This window comes from Schistocerca gregaria, chromosome 1 (assembly GCF_023897955.1).
Source record: "Schistocerca gregaria isolate iqSchGreg1 chromosome 1, iqSchGreg1.2, whole genome shotgun sequence".
In the NCBI taxonomy this organism is placed as follows: Eukaryota; Metazoa; Arthropoda; class Insecta; order Orthoptera; family Acrididae; genus Schistocerca; species Schistocerca gregaria.
In genome coordinates this window covers 789,399,831-789,418,333 of record NC_064920.1, presented here as the reverse complement: position 1 = coordinate 789,418,333, position 18,503 = coordinate 789,399,831, and the positions used below count along the sequence as shown (strand labels likewise).

Below are 18,503 nucleotides of genomic sequence, written 5' to 3'. Positions count from 1 at the left end.
CATGTAGAAATACATGTAAACATAAGACAGTTTCAGTTTTGAATACAAACAACATTTAAGCAGTTCTAACCACCTTGCATGATTTCTGCTTTTGCAGAAGCTTGGGACACTGGTTAAGGGCCCTACACTGAGGTAGACAGAGAGGCCTTTTTCACCTCCTCCCACCCATCCCTCACCCCCATCCCCCACACTGCTCCTCGTCCCATGACAGGTTTGCACTGTGGCGTTTCTGACCGCAGCTTCTGGGAAGAACCAGTAGCTGTTCCAATTACACAATAAAAAGAATAAAGAAGTACTTCACAAGCCTTTGGTACTTTACAAAAGACCCATATATTTTGGCAGTATTGATAAACAGGTCTTCAGGGGACTGACACACAATTTTCACATGACGCATGTTCTTAATTTCATGTATATTATTGTAATAAGCCATGTTGTCCACTATAGTATATTTTTACTCCTGTTTAGCTTTATGTTCAAATGTGTATGAAATCTTATGGGACTTAACTGCTAAGGTCATCAGTCCCTAAGCTTACACACTACTTAACTTAAATTATCCTAAGGCCAAACACACACACACCCATGCCCAAGGGAGGACGCAAACCTCTGCCAGGACCAGCCACACAGTCCATGGCTGCAGCGCCTTAGACTGCTCAGCCAATCCCGTGCGGCTTAGCTTTATGAATGCTCCTTCTGGCATTGTACTAATACAACATGTTAATAAAATAGTCATATGAACACCCTACACTCATTTAATACCACTCACAGAACTGCTGCATTATAGTGGAGGATATTGTTGCTTTTAGTATCCCAGTAGTACCATCTAATGACAGAAGATTTAATTACAGCAAATGCAACTTATCTTAAGAAAACAATCAACTTGATACATATGATTTTTTGATTGTCCTGTGTTGCGAAAGTGCTTGCAATAATAATTATACTAAAGTGTAGATGTCTCTCATTTCTTAGGCTAGCAATGAGCATTTATGGCAGAGAAAAAGGGAAGTAAGAGTTTAAAGCATTAATACACAGCCTTGAACTGGACCGTGGTGGCAGAGAGAATAGGTTGTGTTCCTTTTGAAGAGCCCAGCAAAGCAATCACCAAAGGATGTCAACACCATGTTAAAAGTAAGAATAAAAAAATTAAAGAATTAATAAAAGCTGAGAACAAAGTTGAGACTGGCCCAAAGGAAATTTGGAACAAAGAGGTATCAAAGTGCTGTGTGAATCTCTGTTAACCATGGGTAGAAAAACATGTGGCCAATAGAACTGCCCTTCTCTTTACACGTAAAATATCCCCAGTTTGTCCTGTTTCTGAATCTCTCAGATTTGAGCAATATTCTAGGATGGGGTGCATGAGTGTTTTGAAATCAAATCTGTATTTATTTCATTTTCCTAGCATCCTAAGTGAATGAAAGTCAGCAGCCTGCTTTACCTGTGACTGAGCTTATAAGACTGTTCCCTTTCATATCACTACAGATTGCTACACCCAAGCATTAATGTGAGTTGACTCATATCGTTGATACTGCAGTAATAGGATACTACATTTTTTATCTTTTTGAAATGCACAATTTTATGTTTTTGAACATTTAAACTAAGTTGTCAGTCTTCACATCTCTTTAAAACAGCAATTTTATCTTTAGACAAATGAAAGGATTTGGTTCAATTTGAAATCTTATCAAGAGTTATGGAATATTTGTTCATATTCGTTGCACATTCCCACGGGTAACATAATTCATTTAGTGTAAAAGGGAATTTACTTCAAAAGTAATACTTATCGAACCACCACTTGCAATATTTTCCCATGACATGTTAGAAATGTAAACAGTAGTGAAGTCACACTTGTGGAATGCAGTTCTTGTTGTGAAGTCTTCCAATACATTTTGCTGTTGACAAATGCTTGCGTGTCATTGTGTTTTGTTGTTGTGAATGGTGCACTTTCTTTGCAACTAAAGTTTTATTTAGGTGTTATTCTCTTGTTTTATTGCTGCAGTATTACTCAGCCATAGCAGGCTAAAGTAAAATTCTTTATTAGAGTATCTGTTCTTACCAGTCAACATTTCAAAAATGTAACTGAAAACTGAGGCAGTGAAAAATTCCCAGGATTTTCTTTGGATGAAAACATTCTCATATTTATCCCAGAGCATATACACCTTGAGTAAGCTTCTAAGTAACTTTATGTACTGTGGCTGTATTGTAACTATATTTACATCACGTAAACTATTTACATAAATTATCACAATCTTCACACAGTATGTTATATTTTGTTCAGTATTGTATGTATTTTTGCTATTACATTGTGCACTGTATTCACATGGCTGAAAGGAGTGGAGGAATGCATCCAGAAGAAAGGAGAAGGCGGACCAAGGTTAAGATGGAAAGATGGTTGCAAGACAAGACAATGGAGAGGCTTATGTTCCAAACAGAGAGCCAGCCAGAGGCTGGAAGCTGTCCTAGATGATTTTATATAGTGCACTGTATGAAGTATTTATGGTTATTTTCCTTATGTTTGCATATACAGTCTCATACATGAGTAAAATGTATATAACTATGACACAAAAGAATTAAAAAAATGAAAATTAAACAGTATTTAAAAAATATATAAAACAAAGTAATAAAAATAAATAAATAAATAAAACAGAAAACCTCCCATGATCATATGACCTTGACATGGTGGAGAGGCTCACATGCTCTAAAGACACCATACAACACACTGCACAGATTCAATCATACTAGGCAGGTAACTGTAGAGAAGCTGACTAATGATGTCAAGCTCAAGCAACATAGTTCGAAAGACAATAAGAAAAACCTATACTGGTTCAGTCATTGCCTGCATCAACAAAAATCTCCTCTCATTGCCCAAAAAAGTCTAGTGTGTCCTGGGCAGAGTTATGGATGTAAAAGAAGGGACCTATCTTTTTGACTTATCTGGCAGCTACAAAGGCATTTAAATCAAAACATGTTGCCATATTTGACTTTTTTTTTACTTGTTAACCCTACTTTCCCAGTGCAGTTAGCTCTCTTATCTCTAAGTTGTTGGCACACCTGCATCGTGTAATTTATAGGCTAAAGTTCCTGGTCCTGTGCTCAAAACCTAGAACACCGTCGGCAACTGGCAGACAGCAGTGCAGGTCCAGACTGCAGAAGGTAAAAATCTGGCCAGCCAAAGATATTTTGAAAGTATAAACTTTGTACTCAAAGTATTTAAAGACTATTTTTTCTGCTAGACAAAAATTCATTTGAGCATCACATTATAATTTTTTTGTAGTAGTGTACAATTAACTGCTGAAGAATTAGAATTCGTAATGGTCAGTTATAGGTAAATTAAATATATACTGCTATGTTGTGCAGCGTAGGAGAGTGCGCTGAAGAGCAGTGGCAGATGGGAGCAGTCTGGACGACTGGCACAGTATGTTATGTTGATCCACATCAAAGCTCTGTACATACGAATACAACACAAGAATTTTATTTAATGAGCAAGGAAATTTTAAATTGTTTTCTGTCTCTGGCAACCTCTGAAACCTCTATTAAATTGAAGAGGCATACTCATTTAAACATTTTTTTGTGCTTGTAACTAGAATGATAGCATAAAGCTACTAAATGAAACTTTGGGTGAGTTCTCATCGATAGTGATCTTTAACAACAAAGCACCTCATCACACATCAGTATTTCTATAAAAAGTTTCCTCTGGATAGTAAAGCTCATCAAAAAAATCTCCAGGCATATCTAGCTTCTTACAAGAAAAGCCCGGCCTTTGCAGTTTGCTCTATATGCAGAAGCAGTGATGCAAGTTCAAGTTCTTGAAGAGCAAGAAGAAGAAATCAAGAAACTGGAATTTTTACCATATGCCGGGCCTGTCTCTGCCAAGATCAGCAGAATACTAATTAAACATTACATCAAGAGTGTCTTCTGCCCACCTAGCAAAATCAGGGGTTTACTTGCAACAGTCAAAGAAGACCTGGGCTTAAGGAAGCCTGGCATTTACAATATTCCTTGTGAATGCGGTATCTCCTACATTGGCCAAACGACTAGAACGGTGGAAATCAGATATAAGGAACACCAGCGACATACCAGGCTAAGGCAGGCCACAAAATCAGCAGTAGCAGAACACTGCCTAGAATTGGAACATTCCATGGATTATGAGAACACCAAGGTCATGGTCCAGACCCCCAGGTTCTGGGATAGTGTCATCACTGAATCTATAGAGATAAAGATGGCACAAAACTTGATTAACCGGGAAGCAGGATACCAGCTAAGCACTGCATGGAACACGGCATTTGAACTGCTGAAGCAATGCCAGAGAAAATATGTTTCCAACACCAACAACGAGCCTCAGACATCCGCACACTGTGGGCATGAACCAAGAAGGGAACTTGAGGAAGCCTCAGCCGCAGTCGGAGATGGCCAGAGCGGGAGCGGACGGATTAGGGAACGTCCAGAGCGGCATTGGAGCGCCACCCGCGGGTGCGGACCGAGAAGGGAACACCAGGAGGCCACTCTCGCTCGCTCGCAGATTCACAGAGCTTCATGCTCTGGTGTGTCGTAGGGCGAGCGGATCACGCCTTTCCTACTTCTACCTTGGGTTGATGGTTGTTTTCCTCTTTTCTCGACCGCAGTTGGAGACGGCCAGAGTGGGCGCGGACGGAATAGAGAACACCTAGAGCGGCAGGATAGCGCGACTAGCGGGCGCGGACCGACTAGGGAACGGCAAACAGAACGCCAGGCACCGGACAGGCATAAATATGCGACCCGGTCCAGCAAGCAGCCAGTCTCAGGGAACACCTGATGAAGACGTCAAGTAATGACGTCGAAATATCGTGTTTGGAAAACGCTGATTTCCGGCCCAAAACCCGATTTCCACGAGAGCTGATCCTCTTTGGCACACAAAACGGTTCAGAACACTGTTGCAGAAACAACAAAAAAACATGCCAAATTCGAAAAGATGCAAAATCTCCAAGATTGAAAATCTCTTACAGAAGCTCAAAATTTAGCATGGACTACAATGTGAAATGTTTATAATAATCTGCACACTGAAACTTTGTCTCAATACTTGGCAGGAAATCCAAAGTGATTCTGGTTGTGTGTGAAGTATGCTAGCGGAAAGACACAATCAGTGTCTTCCCTCTGTGATAGAAATGGAAATATTATCAGTGACAGGACTGCTAAAGCAGAGTTACTAAACATACCTTTCAAAAATACCTTCATACAAGAAGATGAAGTAAATATTCTAGAATTTCAACCAAGAACAGCTGCCAACATGAGTAACATAGAAGTAGATATCCTCACAGTAGTGAAGCAACTTAAATCACTTCTGGTCCAGACCATGTACCAGTTACGTTCCTTTCAGAGTATTCTGATACAGTAGCTCCATACTTAACAATCATATACAACCATTTGCTCAATGAAAGATTCATACCCAAAGGCTGGATTGTTGCACAGATCACACCAATATTCAAGAAAGGTAGTAGAAGTAATCCACGAAATTACTGGCCCATATCATTAACATCAATTTTTGGAGATATATTGTGTTTGAACATTATGAATTACCACAAAAAAAGGAAGCAGCCTATTGACACACAGTCAACACAGATTTAGAAAACATAGTTCTTGTGAAATACAACTACCTCTTTACTCATACAAAGTGTTGAGTGCTATTGACAAGGGATATCAAATTGATTCTGTATTTCTAGATTTCCAGAAGGCTTTTAACACTGTACCACACAAGCAGCTTGTAGTGAAATTGCATGATTATGAAATATCATCTGTTATGGACTGGATTCACGATTTCCTGTCAGGATGCAGCTCATAGTAATTGATGGGAAGTCATCAAGTAAAACAGAAGTGATTTCTGGCGTTCCCCAAGGTAGTGTTATACGCCCTTTGCTGTTCCTCATCTGTATAAATGATATAGGAGACAATCTGAGCAGCCTTCGTAGGTTGTTTGCAGATGATGCTGTCATTTATTGACCAGTAAAGTCGTCAAAAAATCAAAACAAGTTGCAAAATAATGTAGAAAAGATATCTAAATGGTCGGAAAATTGGTAATTGAGCATAAATAACAAAAATTGTGAGATCATCCACATAAGTGCTAAAAGGAATCTGTTAAACTTTGGTTACACAATAAATCAGTCAAATCTAAAGGCCATAAATTCAACTAAATACCTAGAAATTACAATTACAAATAACTTAAATTGGAAAGAACACATAGAAAATGCTGTGGGTAACGCTAACCAAAGACTGAGTTTTATTGCCAGGACTCTTTAGAAAATGTAACAGGTTGACTCTTTTAGAATACTGCTGCATGGTGTGGGATCATAACCAGATAGGATTGATGGAGTACATCCAGAAAGTTCACAATGGGCAGCATGTTTTGTATTACCTTGAAATAGGGGATAGTGTCACTGAAATGATACAGGATTTGGTGTGAACTTCATTAAAACATAGGCGTTTTTTGCTGTGCCAGAATCTTCTCATGAAATTTCTACCACCATCTTTCTCCTCCGAATGCAGAAATATTTTGTTGTCAACAACCTCCATAGGGAGAAATGATCACCACAATAAAATATGGAAAATCAGAACTTGTACCAAAAGGTATAGATGTTCATTTTTGCACACACTGTACAAGATTTGAATAATAGAGAATGATTGTGAAGGTGGTTTGATTAACCCTCTGCCAGGCTCTTAAATGTGGTTTGCAGAGTATCCGTGTAGATGTAGATAGGTAATCTCAGAGTGGGTATGCATGCATCCCAATGATTAATGACCCATTGTGTCTTATTGCATGACATGACAAATAGTGTTGGCTGACATGGTGGTATGTATCATATTATACAACATGGCAACATGTATCATATTACTTCATTGACACAATGCATTATATTACATGGCATGAGTAAATACTAATAAATAAAAAAGTGCGAATATTTTATGTGGTTTGATTTAAATATCTCTGAAGCAGCTGCCAGATAAGTTATAAAGTCATTTTCCATGTTTTACAGTCTAATCTCTGATCAGGACATATTCACCATTTTCTGTGCCATGAAAGGAGCATTTTTCATTCTGGTATAGCACATGATAATACTTTTGACAATAAACATATATGTAGTAGTGAGTCAAATGCATTTTGCAAGTCGAGAAATGTAGCATTTACTCGACTGTCTTGATCCACAGCTTCCAGGATGGCATGTAAGAATGTGTGATTTATGTTTTCAGAATCCATGTTGACTGGCATAGAGGCGATCACTCTGTTCAAGATACTTCATTATGTTTGAGCTCAAATTATGCTCTAGTTTTCTCCAACAGATGGATGATCAGGGGATTCCAGGAAAAACAAAGAACAAAAGTGAATAAAACTTGGTCAGAAGAAAGGAGGAACCTCAGTGAAAGAAAGAAACAACTATGGGAGTAGACAAGACAAAGCAGCAAATAATTCCTTTCTGCACCAACATAGACTAAACTGATTATGAAGAACAGAAATTACTTTGTTCATTGTTCTTCACTGGTAAAAAATGGATAAAAATGAAATCATTTCCACTTTTATGCTTCATCCCTATCACTGTCAGCTTCAGTGTAAAAGAATCGAATGTAACTTTGAATGCCATGATCAACATTTTATACTGAATAGTAAGATTTTTGTCCAGTCCTGCTATAGTGTGATAACATAGGCATACATATGTCTGTTAACTGTTCATGACAATGTTATGAAAAGGATAGATTGCTACTCACCATATAGAGGAGAATTGAGTCACAGACAGGCACAACAAAAATTCTGCTATCCTTTTCATAATACTGTCATCATTCCATTCTGTATTTTCCATTATTAAACATATACACTCCTGGAAATGGAAAAAAGAACACATTGACACCAGTGTGTCAGACCCACCATACCTGCTCCGGATACTACGAGAGGGCTGTACAAGCAATGATCACACGCACGGCACAGCGGAAACACCAGGAACCGCGGTGTTGGCCGTCGAATGGCGCTAGCTGCGTAGCATTTGTGCACCGCCGCCATCAGTGTCAGCCAGTTTTCCGTGGCATACGGAGCTCCATCGCAGTCTTTAACACTGGTAGCATGCCGCGACAGCGTGGACGTGAACCGTACGTGCAGTTGACGGACTTTGAGCGAGGGCGTATAGTGGGCATGCGGGAGGCCGGGTGGACGTACCGCCGAATTGCTCAACACGTGGGGCGTGAGGTCTCCACAGTACATCGATGTTGTCGCCAGTGGTCGGTGGAAGGTGCACGTGCCCGTCGACCTGGGACCGGACCGCAGCGACGCAAGGATGCACGCCAAGACCGTAGGATCCTACGCAGTGCCGTAGGGGACCGCACCGCCACTTCCCAGCAAATTAGGGACACTGTTGCTCCTGGGGTATCGTCGAGGACCATTCGCAACCGTCTCCATGAAGCTGGGCTACGGTCCTGCACACCGTTAGGCCGTCTTCCGCTCATGCCCCAACATCGTGCAGCCCGCCTCCAGTGGTGTCGCGACAGGCGTGAATGGAGGGACGAATGGAGACGTGTCGTCTTCAGCGATGAGAGTCGCTTCTGCCTTGGTGCCAGTGATGGTCGTATGCGTGTTTGGCGCCGTGCAGGTGAGCGCCACAATCAGGACTGCATACGACCGAGGCACACAGGGCCAACACCCGGCATCATGGTGTGGGGAGCGATCTCCTACACTGGCCGTAAATCTCTGGTGATCGTCGAGGGGACACTGAATAGTGCACGGTACATCCAAACCGTCATCGAAGCCATCGTTCTACCATTCCTAGACCTGCAAGGGAACTTGCTGTTCCAACAGGACAATGCACGTCCGCATGTATCCCGTGCCACCAAACGTGCTCTAGAAGTTGTAAGTCAACTACCCTGACCAGCAAGATCTCCAGATCTGTTCCCCATTGAGCATGTTTGGGACTAGATGAAGCGTCGTCTCACGCGGTCTGCACGTCCAGCACGAACGCTGGTCCAACTGAGGCGCCAGGTGGAAATGGCATGGCAAGCCGTTCCACAGGACTACATCCAGCATCTCTACGATCGTCTCCATGGGAGAATAGCAGCCTGCATTGCTGCGAAAGGTGGATATACACTGTACTAGTGCCGACATTGTGCATGCTCTGTTGCCTGTGTCTATGTGCCTGTGGTTCTGTCAGTGTGATCATGTGATGTATCTGACCCCAGGAATGTGTCAATAAAGTTTCCCCTTCCAGGGACAATGAATTCACGTTGTTCTTATTTCAATTTCCAGGTGTGTACATTAAATGAGATTGCAACCACAGATAATCAGCATGAGCACATCAGTGCATGGTAGCAGTATGTTCCAAAAAGCTGCACACAGAAATGTGATTTCGGGGGTTCTACTGATCAGAGAGATAAAGTGTCAAGTGTTTTGAATAGCCCTTGGCCTAGTGACTATTTGAGTACCCGGGCATACTGTGGCTATGCTACATTACAGGGTCATCATTAAACATTACTCACTTTCTCCAGCCCAGGCAAACTGAGAAAATCAGTGTGTTTTTTTGCATTATATATTGTATAGGATTGGTTTCTATTCATGACAAATCATCAAAATTTTGACCATATGTTTTTAAGATAATGGGAGATCTTTAAACCTTTTCTTGGTATTATTGTTACTGAGATCCAGAGGTTCAAAGTTACTTGAAACATAAATTTAGTTTTAATTGAGGTAGTGGACACCAAACTTATGCTTTTAGTTGCCTTTTTTGACCAATAAATCTTTATGAGGCTCTGTCTCCATATAATTGGCACATACACATCTATGTCTGTCTTGACCTGTAAATTAGTTGATAGTGCCACTTGGCAGAGTAAGCACCTTACAAAAAATAATTGTTTTGTATACTGTAGGAGTAGCCTAAAAATGTTGTCCAAAGTGAATTTGCATCGTGTTAACATTGTATTCTACATACACATTTGTTGATTATATGTGTCAAAGTACGTAAATATGTTAAAGTATATAAATAAACTGTCAAAACTTTCCTGAGCTACAAAATTCATTTTATATAAGCAGCACGCCCTGCTGTAACAGGTAAGGAAGGGAACCAGCTTCAAGTCAGTTCTGAAGTGGTATCTTAAGTATGAAATCATTATTGTGGTTCAATGGCAATGGCAAAATGAGTATCAAACAGAGCCACTGACACGTTTAATGATTCGTCACATTCAAGACAAATTTGAAGCCGAAGGCTGTGTTAAAGATGTACACAAACAACAATCTGAACAACCTGTAACAGTAACAAGTCCAGCTAACTCCTATCGTGTGTTACAACAATTCACTCGCTCACCACAGAAGTCTGTGAGATAGTGCGCCCGTGAAACTGGAGTGAATCGCTCAAGTGTTCGGCGAATTTTGAAGACATCAAAGTGGAAGTGTTACATCCCACGATTGCTACATGCAATGGAGGATGATCCAGATCGTAGAATGGAGTACTGAGAGTGGTTTACTAACATGGTGTGCAATGATGAAGAGTTTGCAGAGATGATTGTGTGGTCTGATAAGGCACAGTTCAAACTCAGTGGTACAGTAAATCGCCACAATTGCATTTACTGGGCCACTGAAAATCCGAACGTCCATTTAGACAAAGCCGTGAATTTGCCAGGAGTAAATGTGTGGTGTGGGTTGTCTTACCAGGGCTTTATTGGGCCATTCTTCATTGATGGACAGTTACCAGTGTGGTGTACCTTCAGAAGCTTCAGACATCCATTTTACCTGCCACCTGAGACTTGTATGGAGATTTATGAGTTTACTTTCAACAAGATGGTACCCCAGGCCACTACCAAAATCGTGTTAGGGCGTATCTTGACAAAAATCAACCAGGAAGATGGATAGGCTGTAGAGGTGCTGTGCATGTTCCCCAGACCTAACTCCTCCAGACTTTTACCTGTGGGGAACACTAAAGGACGTCATTTATCGACAAAAGCCATGCACATTAGATGAACTTTGAGAATCTATTGTACATTCATGTGCAAATACCCAACTGAACATGTTGAGTCAGTAGTTTGTGCTGCAGTTCGGCGGCTTCGTTTTTGTGTGGATGTTAATGGTGGTGACCATTTTGAACACCTACAGTGATATCTTTCAGTTGGATGTTAAGCTACACTTTCACCAAAATGAGGCAACTCTGTCAATTAGTTTGCAAGTTATGGACTTTTAGACAGTGGATACATTTTTTTGACCCCTCTGTATGCTACTTCTTAAGAGTCATACAGAAAAGTAGAGAACCAGTAGGCTCCCTTTCTCACCAAAAATTTTAATATGTGAACATATTCACACTTTTTTGTGCTGAAAGAGTGTAGCAAAGAGACAGAGATGATGGCAGAGAGAGGAGACAGTGCCAGTGTAAGAGAAATGGAGAGAAGACAGTGATGGTGGGAGAGAAAGTGACAGTAAAAGGGAAAGAGAGATGAATGAAGACAGTAGAGGGGGGAGCCACAGAGAGAGGAGATAGTGATGGTCTGTGAGCTACAGCAGCAGTAAAAGAGAAGGAAATATTGGTAGAGATATAGTAGGGTACCAAAAGAAAGAGGAGGCAGTGGAAATTAAAAAGGTGAATGGAGACCACACATAAGCTTGTGGGGTCTGGGAGGCAGTTGGTTCCCCACTTTGCAGTGTGTCTTGTATAGAGGAGCTTATTTGCCTTTCATCTGCTCTGACAGGAGCATTTTTCAGCTGGTGAATTCAATAAAGGAAACTGATGTGGCTGAAACTTATAATATGTCATTCTTTAAATGGTTCTTACTTAGTATTTCTACTTACGAGATCATATCCATCAGATGTAACGAACTTTGATGTAATTTCACTGACAAGCTTTCCAAGTATATCTGGTTTATGCTCGTACCTGGAATAAATGAAAGAGAATACTGTCAGTGTGTAACTCAGTAAGATACACACAATATTATATCCACTTTAGTTTTTGTCATACGTATTCACTCACTTTAATTCAATTAAAAATTACAAATTTCCTCAAGGACACATACTGACATGTAGCTGTGGAGGAAAAAGAATAAAGTGTGCACTGCTAACAACAATTTTGAATATTTATTGTTATTCATTTGAAATAATGTACCACATAATCACACAGGACACTGCACATAAAGTGTACTCTTTAAATATTTCATAAACATACAAGGACAACATTTTGGAAAACAATAGTATTTAAAGGGGCTAGTATTGGCAAATGTTGCTACACCTGCAAGAAAATGTCAAAATAAAATGGCCTGCAATGTGCAATGTGGTGAGACAATTCATGGCTCTTGCTGTGCAACACCTGCACATTCATCCCTATTGGTGTGTGACTATTGCACAAGAACCAATATCACTGCACTGCCTCATCCTCCACTCTAACCAGATCTGACCCCTTGAGACAGTTTTTCATTTCTAAAGTTGAAAACCCCATTGAAAGGACAAAGATTTGATGACAGATGAGATAAATTGAAATTTGCAGACACAATTCACATGATCCAGCAAGAGGCATTCCAAGACTGCTTCCGGAAGTGGAAACGGCATTGGAAGCAATGTGTCAATTGTGGAGCAGAGTATTTTGAAGGAGACCATACACAGTAAGTAAAAGATATGCCTAGAAAAATTTTGTGGGCAAAGTTCTGGAATTTTTTGCACAAATGTCATATACACACTTAAAGGAAACTTAACCAGCATTTAGCACAGCAACCATCAAGTCGAGTGCCCATATAAATAATAAAGAATAGAATAAGAAAATTATCTTTTATTTTATTAGTCTGGAAACAAAGCTTGTAGAATTATACTTTATTTTCATAACCTCGAAACCAGATATAACTATTGTTGATATGATTATAGTATATGGTCTTGTGCCTTTATTTTGCTGAAATTCACAATAGCACCTTTGAAATGTATTTTATTTTAGATTTTTCTTTCATTTGATAAAATGGACAGAATAGCTAGTCAATCTTGATTTATCCAATAGCAAAGGTAATTTTTCATTAGTTTCAGTTTAGAACAACTGAGACACAAATGATAAAGAAGTATAGAAATGTGTGTGGTGTATGAGGAAGTGATTCACTGTAGTTCCATTTAATTATAATTTGAAGTATTTATCTGGCTTTCCATCAGGCAGCAATGTTCACACTTGTCTCAGTTTTATGTAGATGCCTATAATACCTTTTTATTTCTTGCAACACATGCACCTTATCAAATTAGTTGTAAATTTCTATCGGATTCTCCAGTGCTACAGCCAGAGCATTTCATGTAGGACAATTGTGTCTAGCAGGCAAATGGTTATCATTTTAAAGTTTTTAAGTTTCAAGCAACACTTTTACAAAAATTCTAAAAATTCCAAACACACCCATTGATAACTGCCAAAAACCAGTAATAGGTAAGTACATATATATATTGCATACTTATGTGGCCTCTAACTGCAAACTGCCCTTTATTTACTGAACATATTTTGGTGTTTTTTTTAAATTGTCTGGTCCTGGAAGGGGGTCGAAATATCGTGCTCCTCAAAATCTGGAGGCTCTTCCAGGATCATAGACCCAGGATGGGCTACCCTCTCTGCCCCCCTCAGTCCACCACTGATGATAGTTGTCATTGTTAAAAATGAAACTTTCTGCAAAAATACCTGACAAAAATACTAAATATTAGATTGAAGTTTATGGAAATCCCACTATTTCAGCCACCAAGCAATGCCAAAATCATGTAAGCAGCCATAGTTAAGCTGAGCTGGCTAATTTTAGTCTAATACTTCTACACATTTTGAGATATTCCTGTGAAAAATTTTGCTGCAAATCTTGACTCATTTTAATATTCTCTGTTGATCCTTCATGGACAGGAGAGATAATCTTGTCAACTAACTATCAATGAAATTCACCAATAGCTGTGTACTTGAGATGTTATTTTATTTTGACTGCAAATCTTGACTCATTAATATATTCTCTGTGATTCATCATGGACAGGACTCATCATCTTGTCAAGTAATTATCAATAAAATTCACCAATAGCCGTGTAATTGAGATGTTATTTTATTTTATTTTGACTATCAGTTTTGGCATTCCACTGTGCCATTTCCAGGCCCAATATGAATCTCTCAAAAATAAATGATATTGTCATACAGTGCCTTATATTCCTGGATGTCATGAATTCAAAACCATTTCCCAAGTACTTCATTCAAAGACTTGATAGTAACCCAAGTTGCTTTGATGTGAACCTTCAATCAATCTGACCTGGTATGGATCCAAAACACTCAGGCAGTACTCAAGAACAGGTTGCACCAGCATCCTGTATGCAGTCTCCTTTACAGGTGAACTACTCTTTTGTAAAACTCTCCAAATCGACCAATGTTGACCATTCGCCTTCCCCACCACTGTTCTCACATGCTCATTCGCTTTCATATTGCTTTGCAATTTTACATCCAGGTATTTAAACACCTCGAGAGTGTGGAGCAGGATGCTAGTAATAGCTAGTAATACTATTACTGAACATTACTGGTTTGTTCTTCCCACTCATCCACATTAACTTACATTTTTCCACATTTACAGCTAGCTGCCATTCTTCGTACCAACTAGAAATTTTGTCCAAGTCATCTTGTATCTTCCTACAATCACTCAACTTTCACAATTTACCATACATAACATTCAACACCTTACCATACATCACAGCATCATCAGCAAACAACCACAGATTGCTGCCCACCCTGTCTCCCAAATCATTTATGTATATAAACAACAGCGGTCCTATCACACTTCCCTGGAGCATCCCTGATGAAACACTTGTTTCTGATGAACAGTTGCCATCAAGGACAACATACTGCATTCTGTTACTTATAGAGTCTTCAAATCATTCATTTATCCGTGAACTTATTCTGTATGCTTTACCTTTGTTAACAACCTGCAGTGGGGCATTGTTTTAAATGCTTTTGAGAAATCTAGAAATATGAAACAGGCCTGTTGCCCTTCATCCATTGTTTGCAGTACATCATGCGAGAAAAGGGCAAGCTGATGTTTGCACAAGTGATGCTTTCTAAAACCATGCTGATTTATGGACATAAGCTTCTCAATATCAAGAAAGTGTGTTATATTCAAACTGAGAACGTGTGGGGATTCTGCAGCAAACCAAAGTTAGGGACATTGGTGGGTCCATTCTTTTATTCTTCTTATATACTGGAGTCACTTGCACTTTTTTCCAGTTGCTCAGGACTTTGTGCTGGGCAAGATTCATGATAAATGCAATGCCATAGATTTTTCTTCGTAAAACCCAACTGGGATTGCATCCAGATCTGGTGAGTTATTTATTCCAAATCTTTCAGTTGTTTCTCTATGCAGGAATGCTCATTACTATATCGTTCATATGAGAATCTGTCCAGTGGTCAAATGATGGTATATTTGTATGATTCTCCTGTGTGAACAATTTCTTGAAAGTGAAATTTAAAACTTTGTCTTTCATTCTCCTTGAGCCTGGCCCTGGTAACATATCAACATCACATTTTTGGGAATGAAATGTAAAAAACTGTGGTCTCCTTATGTCTGTTTAATACAGTGCCCAAATTTGGGCATCCATATTTTGGTAACCCAGTGCAGATATGACTGCAGAATCACCTTCAGATGTAGATGGAACATGTCCTTCAAGAGAGATAAGTCTACAATAATTTGTAATGTATAATGTGCTGTTATTGTCAATGTTGACCTAGGGTGAAATTTGAGTCCACACAGATGGGGAATTAATTGATAAGTTTACATTTGAAACTGACTACATTTCATATTAGGACAATATTTCACACTAAAGTCAGAGGCAGCTTGTAACTGCACATTCGCATTTATCTCTGGCTGATATCCCTCCCCATTTTTTATCTGACTGAGCTTGTGACCCATCTCTAATGGCCTCCTCCCCGACAAGATATTAAACTCTAAACTTCGTTAAAATCTAAACTTTGTTTTTCTGACTTCCAGCCAAACTGTTCAGGAAACATTCCTAAACAGCAACTGAAAGTTCTTCAGTAGAGTTCATATTCAATTTATAAACAGTTTGGTACCTTCCTATAATTGAGATAGGAAGTTTCTTAAGAAAGAGCTTTAATGAAACATTAGTCACAGATATCCATCCTTTGATCATGCATGACACCTTCCAGTAATTCTGTTAAATAACTTTTGTCCAGAGAAAATGATTTTTTTTTTAGAAGAAGGGGAAAGAAAGAAAGAAAGAAAAGACAGAAGAGGCATTACATGTCTGGCAAAGAAAAGACAGAAGAGGCATTACATGTGTGGTCAAGAGAGGCATCAGGTACTTTTTGTGAATGGTGTTGTCACCTTTTACCACAATTTCTCAGTAGCAACAACTGTCAAAATGATGTCACAAAGCAAACACATTATTGGAAATCTACACAAATCAACATTATGGAGATAAATATTTTCATGTTACTCACTTCTCTTTAATTTCAGACCAGTTGTATGACATAAAGTTGAACAACAGATAGGGATCACCAATCTTGTTGATTACATCTAGCATGTCCTCATCACACAGTGAGTTATTCAGCACAACAGCATCCAGCAATCTGCGAAATCACAAAACATCAGCACAAAAGTAACATGCACACTAATGATTTAGCTGTGGAATATTATGTAAGGTATCATAATTAATTAGAGCAATTTCCAGTCTTAAGACATAACATATTACATATTAATAATTCTCAAGTTCCATAACAATCCAGCCTTTTCTGGGTCATGAAGTGGTGCAGAAACACTTTCTGTAATGACATCCTATCTAAGTTCTTGTATTTTGATCTATCAAAAATATGATAATCATCTTGAGTATTCAGACTTCTGATATTGTCCTCTTCATCACAGTTTTGAAAATGTGAACTATCACTTACTTGCTCCCAGTTCATTGTATATTCCATTTGTAATCATTTATTTTTATTTTATTTATTTATTTATTTATTATCATCTCAATGATCACATTTGTGATATAGGATTTGTCAGGGTACATTTTAACAACTATATAATATCTTTGGAAAATTTGTATCTGTGCAGAATTTATATTAATCTATCTTATGTTTAATACAATATACAACTAATAAGTGTTTTTATAACATAATTTCTTATGCACTGATGTAATTTCATTTGTCACATTAACTTAAACATATATTGTTATACAGTTAAGCAGAGATATACAATGCATAGTCATAATGTTTTAATTATTGCCTCAAGAAATAAAGTTATGTAATTAAATCTGTTTGTGTGTCCTGGTACACAGTGAAATCCACACCTCAAAGTGCCATACTATGCTACTATTGGAGCCAAAGTGAAGTGGAGTATCATGCAGTAATTGATCTACTGCATATGAAGGGGGGAACAATGCTACAACAATCTGTACCATCAAGGTGGAGTGCATGGGAACAGTGTACCATTGCTGGTTGTTGGGATTTAGTTTGCAATGGGACTTATTACTGAATATAATTCTACTCCAGTTGATGAGATTACAGGTTGACAACATGTCTAGAGACATCCCAGACAGTGTTGGGATACCATCCTGACTGTTCTACATCTACACATACACTTTGCTATTCACCAAGCAGTGTGTGGCAGAGGGCACTATTCGCACCAAAGTCATATTTCTCCCCCTCTGAACGCCTCAGTATGAGCTCTATATTCCCTTGTCTTTGATTGGTGATCATTGCAAGATATGAAAGCTGGTGATATATATGCTCTACATCCTTGGTGAAGTCGGATTTTGGAATTTATTGAGCAGCCCCTTCCATTTAGCTCGTCATCTATCTGCAAGTGTGTCCCACTTCAAACTTTCTATGAGATCTGTAACACTCTCACCATGACTAAATGTACGACTCATGAATCTTGCCACTCTTCCTTGGACCTTCTCAATCTCTTGAATCAGACCCAACTGGTAAGGGTCCCATACAGATGAACAATACTCTAAGGCTGGATAAACTAAAGTATTGTAAGGAATTTCCTTTGTTGAAGGACACCTGTAAACCACAATATAGAGTTCGCCTTACCCATTATTTGTGTAATCTGATCATTCCATTTGAGATCATTTTGAATAGTCACACCTAGATAATTGATGGATATTACCACCAAAGACTGGGCATTTATTTTGTACTCGTATACTAATGGGGAGTTTTGCTTTGTTATACACAGTAGGTTACACTTAATAATATTGAGAGATAGCTGCCAGTCATCAGTCATTACACCACGCATTTACTTACTGCAAATCTTCATTGATTTGTTCACAAAATTTGTGTGATACTACTTTCCTGTAGACTACAACATCATCAGCAAACAGTCTAATGCCACTGTCAGTACCATCAACCAGATGGTTTATGTAATTCGTAAAAAGCAGCGGACTTGTTACACTGCCCTGAGGCACACCTGATGTTACGCTTGTTTTTGTTGAAGTCCCCCCATTCAGGACCACATACTGCTCTCTGTCTGTTAGAAAATTTTCTATCAAACTGCATAGTCATTGGATAGGCCATAACTTTTTGGCCTAATACAATATTGGCATT

At 39.0% G+C, this 18,503-nt stretch overlaps 1 protein-coding gene across 1 annotated transcript in view; it reads right to left on the bottom strand.

Moving 5' to 3' along the window:
- LOC126269609 (thyrotropin-releasing hormone-degrading ectoenzyme-like) overlaps window positions 1-18,503 on the bottom strand; it is a 253,127-nt gene that overhangs the window by 9,605 nt on the left and 225,019 nt on the right. Inside the window, exons 17-18 of the mRNA XM_049974005.1 lie at window positions 16,404-16,532; window positions 11,768-11,849 (exon numbers count right to left, since the gene is read on the bottom strand). Coding sequence (XP_049829962.1) covers window positions 11,768-11,849; window positions 16,404-16,532 — 211 coding nt within the window. The remainder of the gene's footprint in view (window positions 1-11,767; window positions 11,850-16,403; window positions 16,533-18,503) is intronic.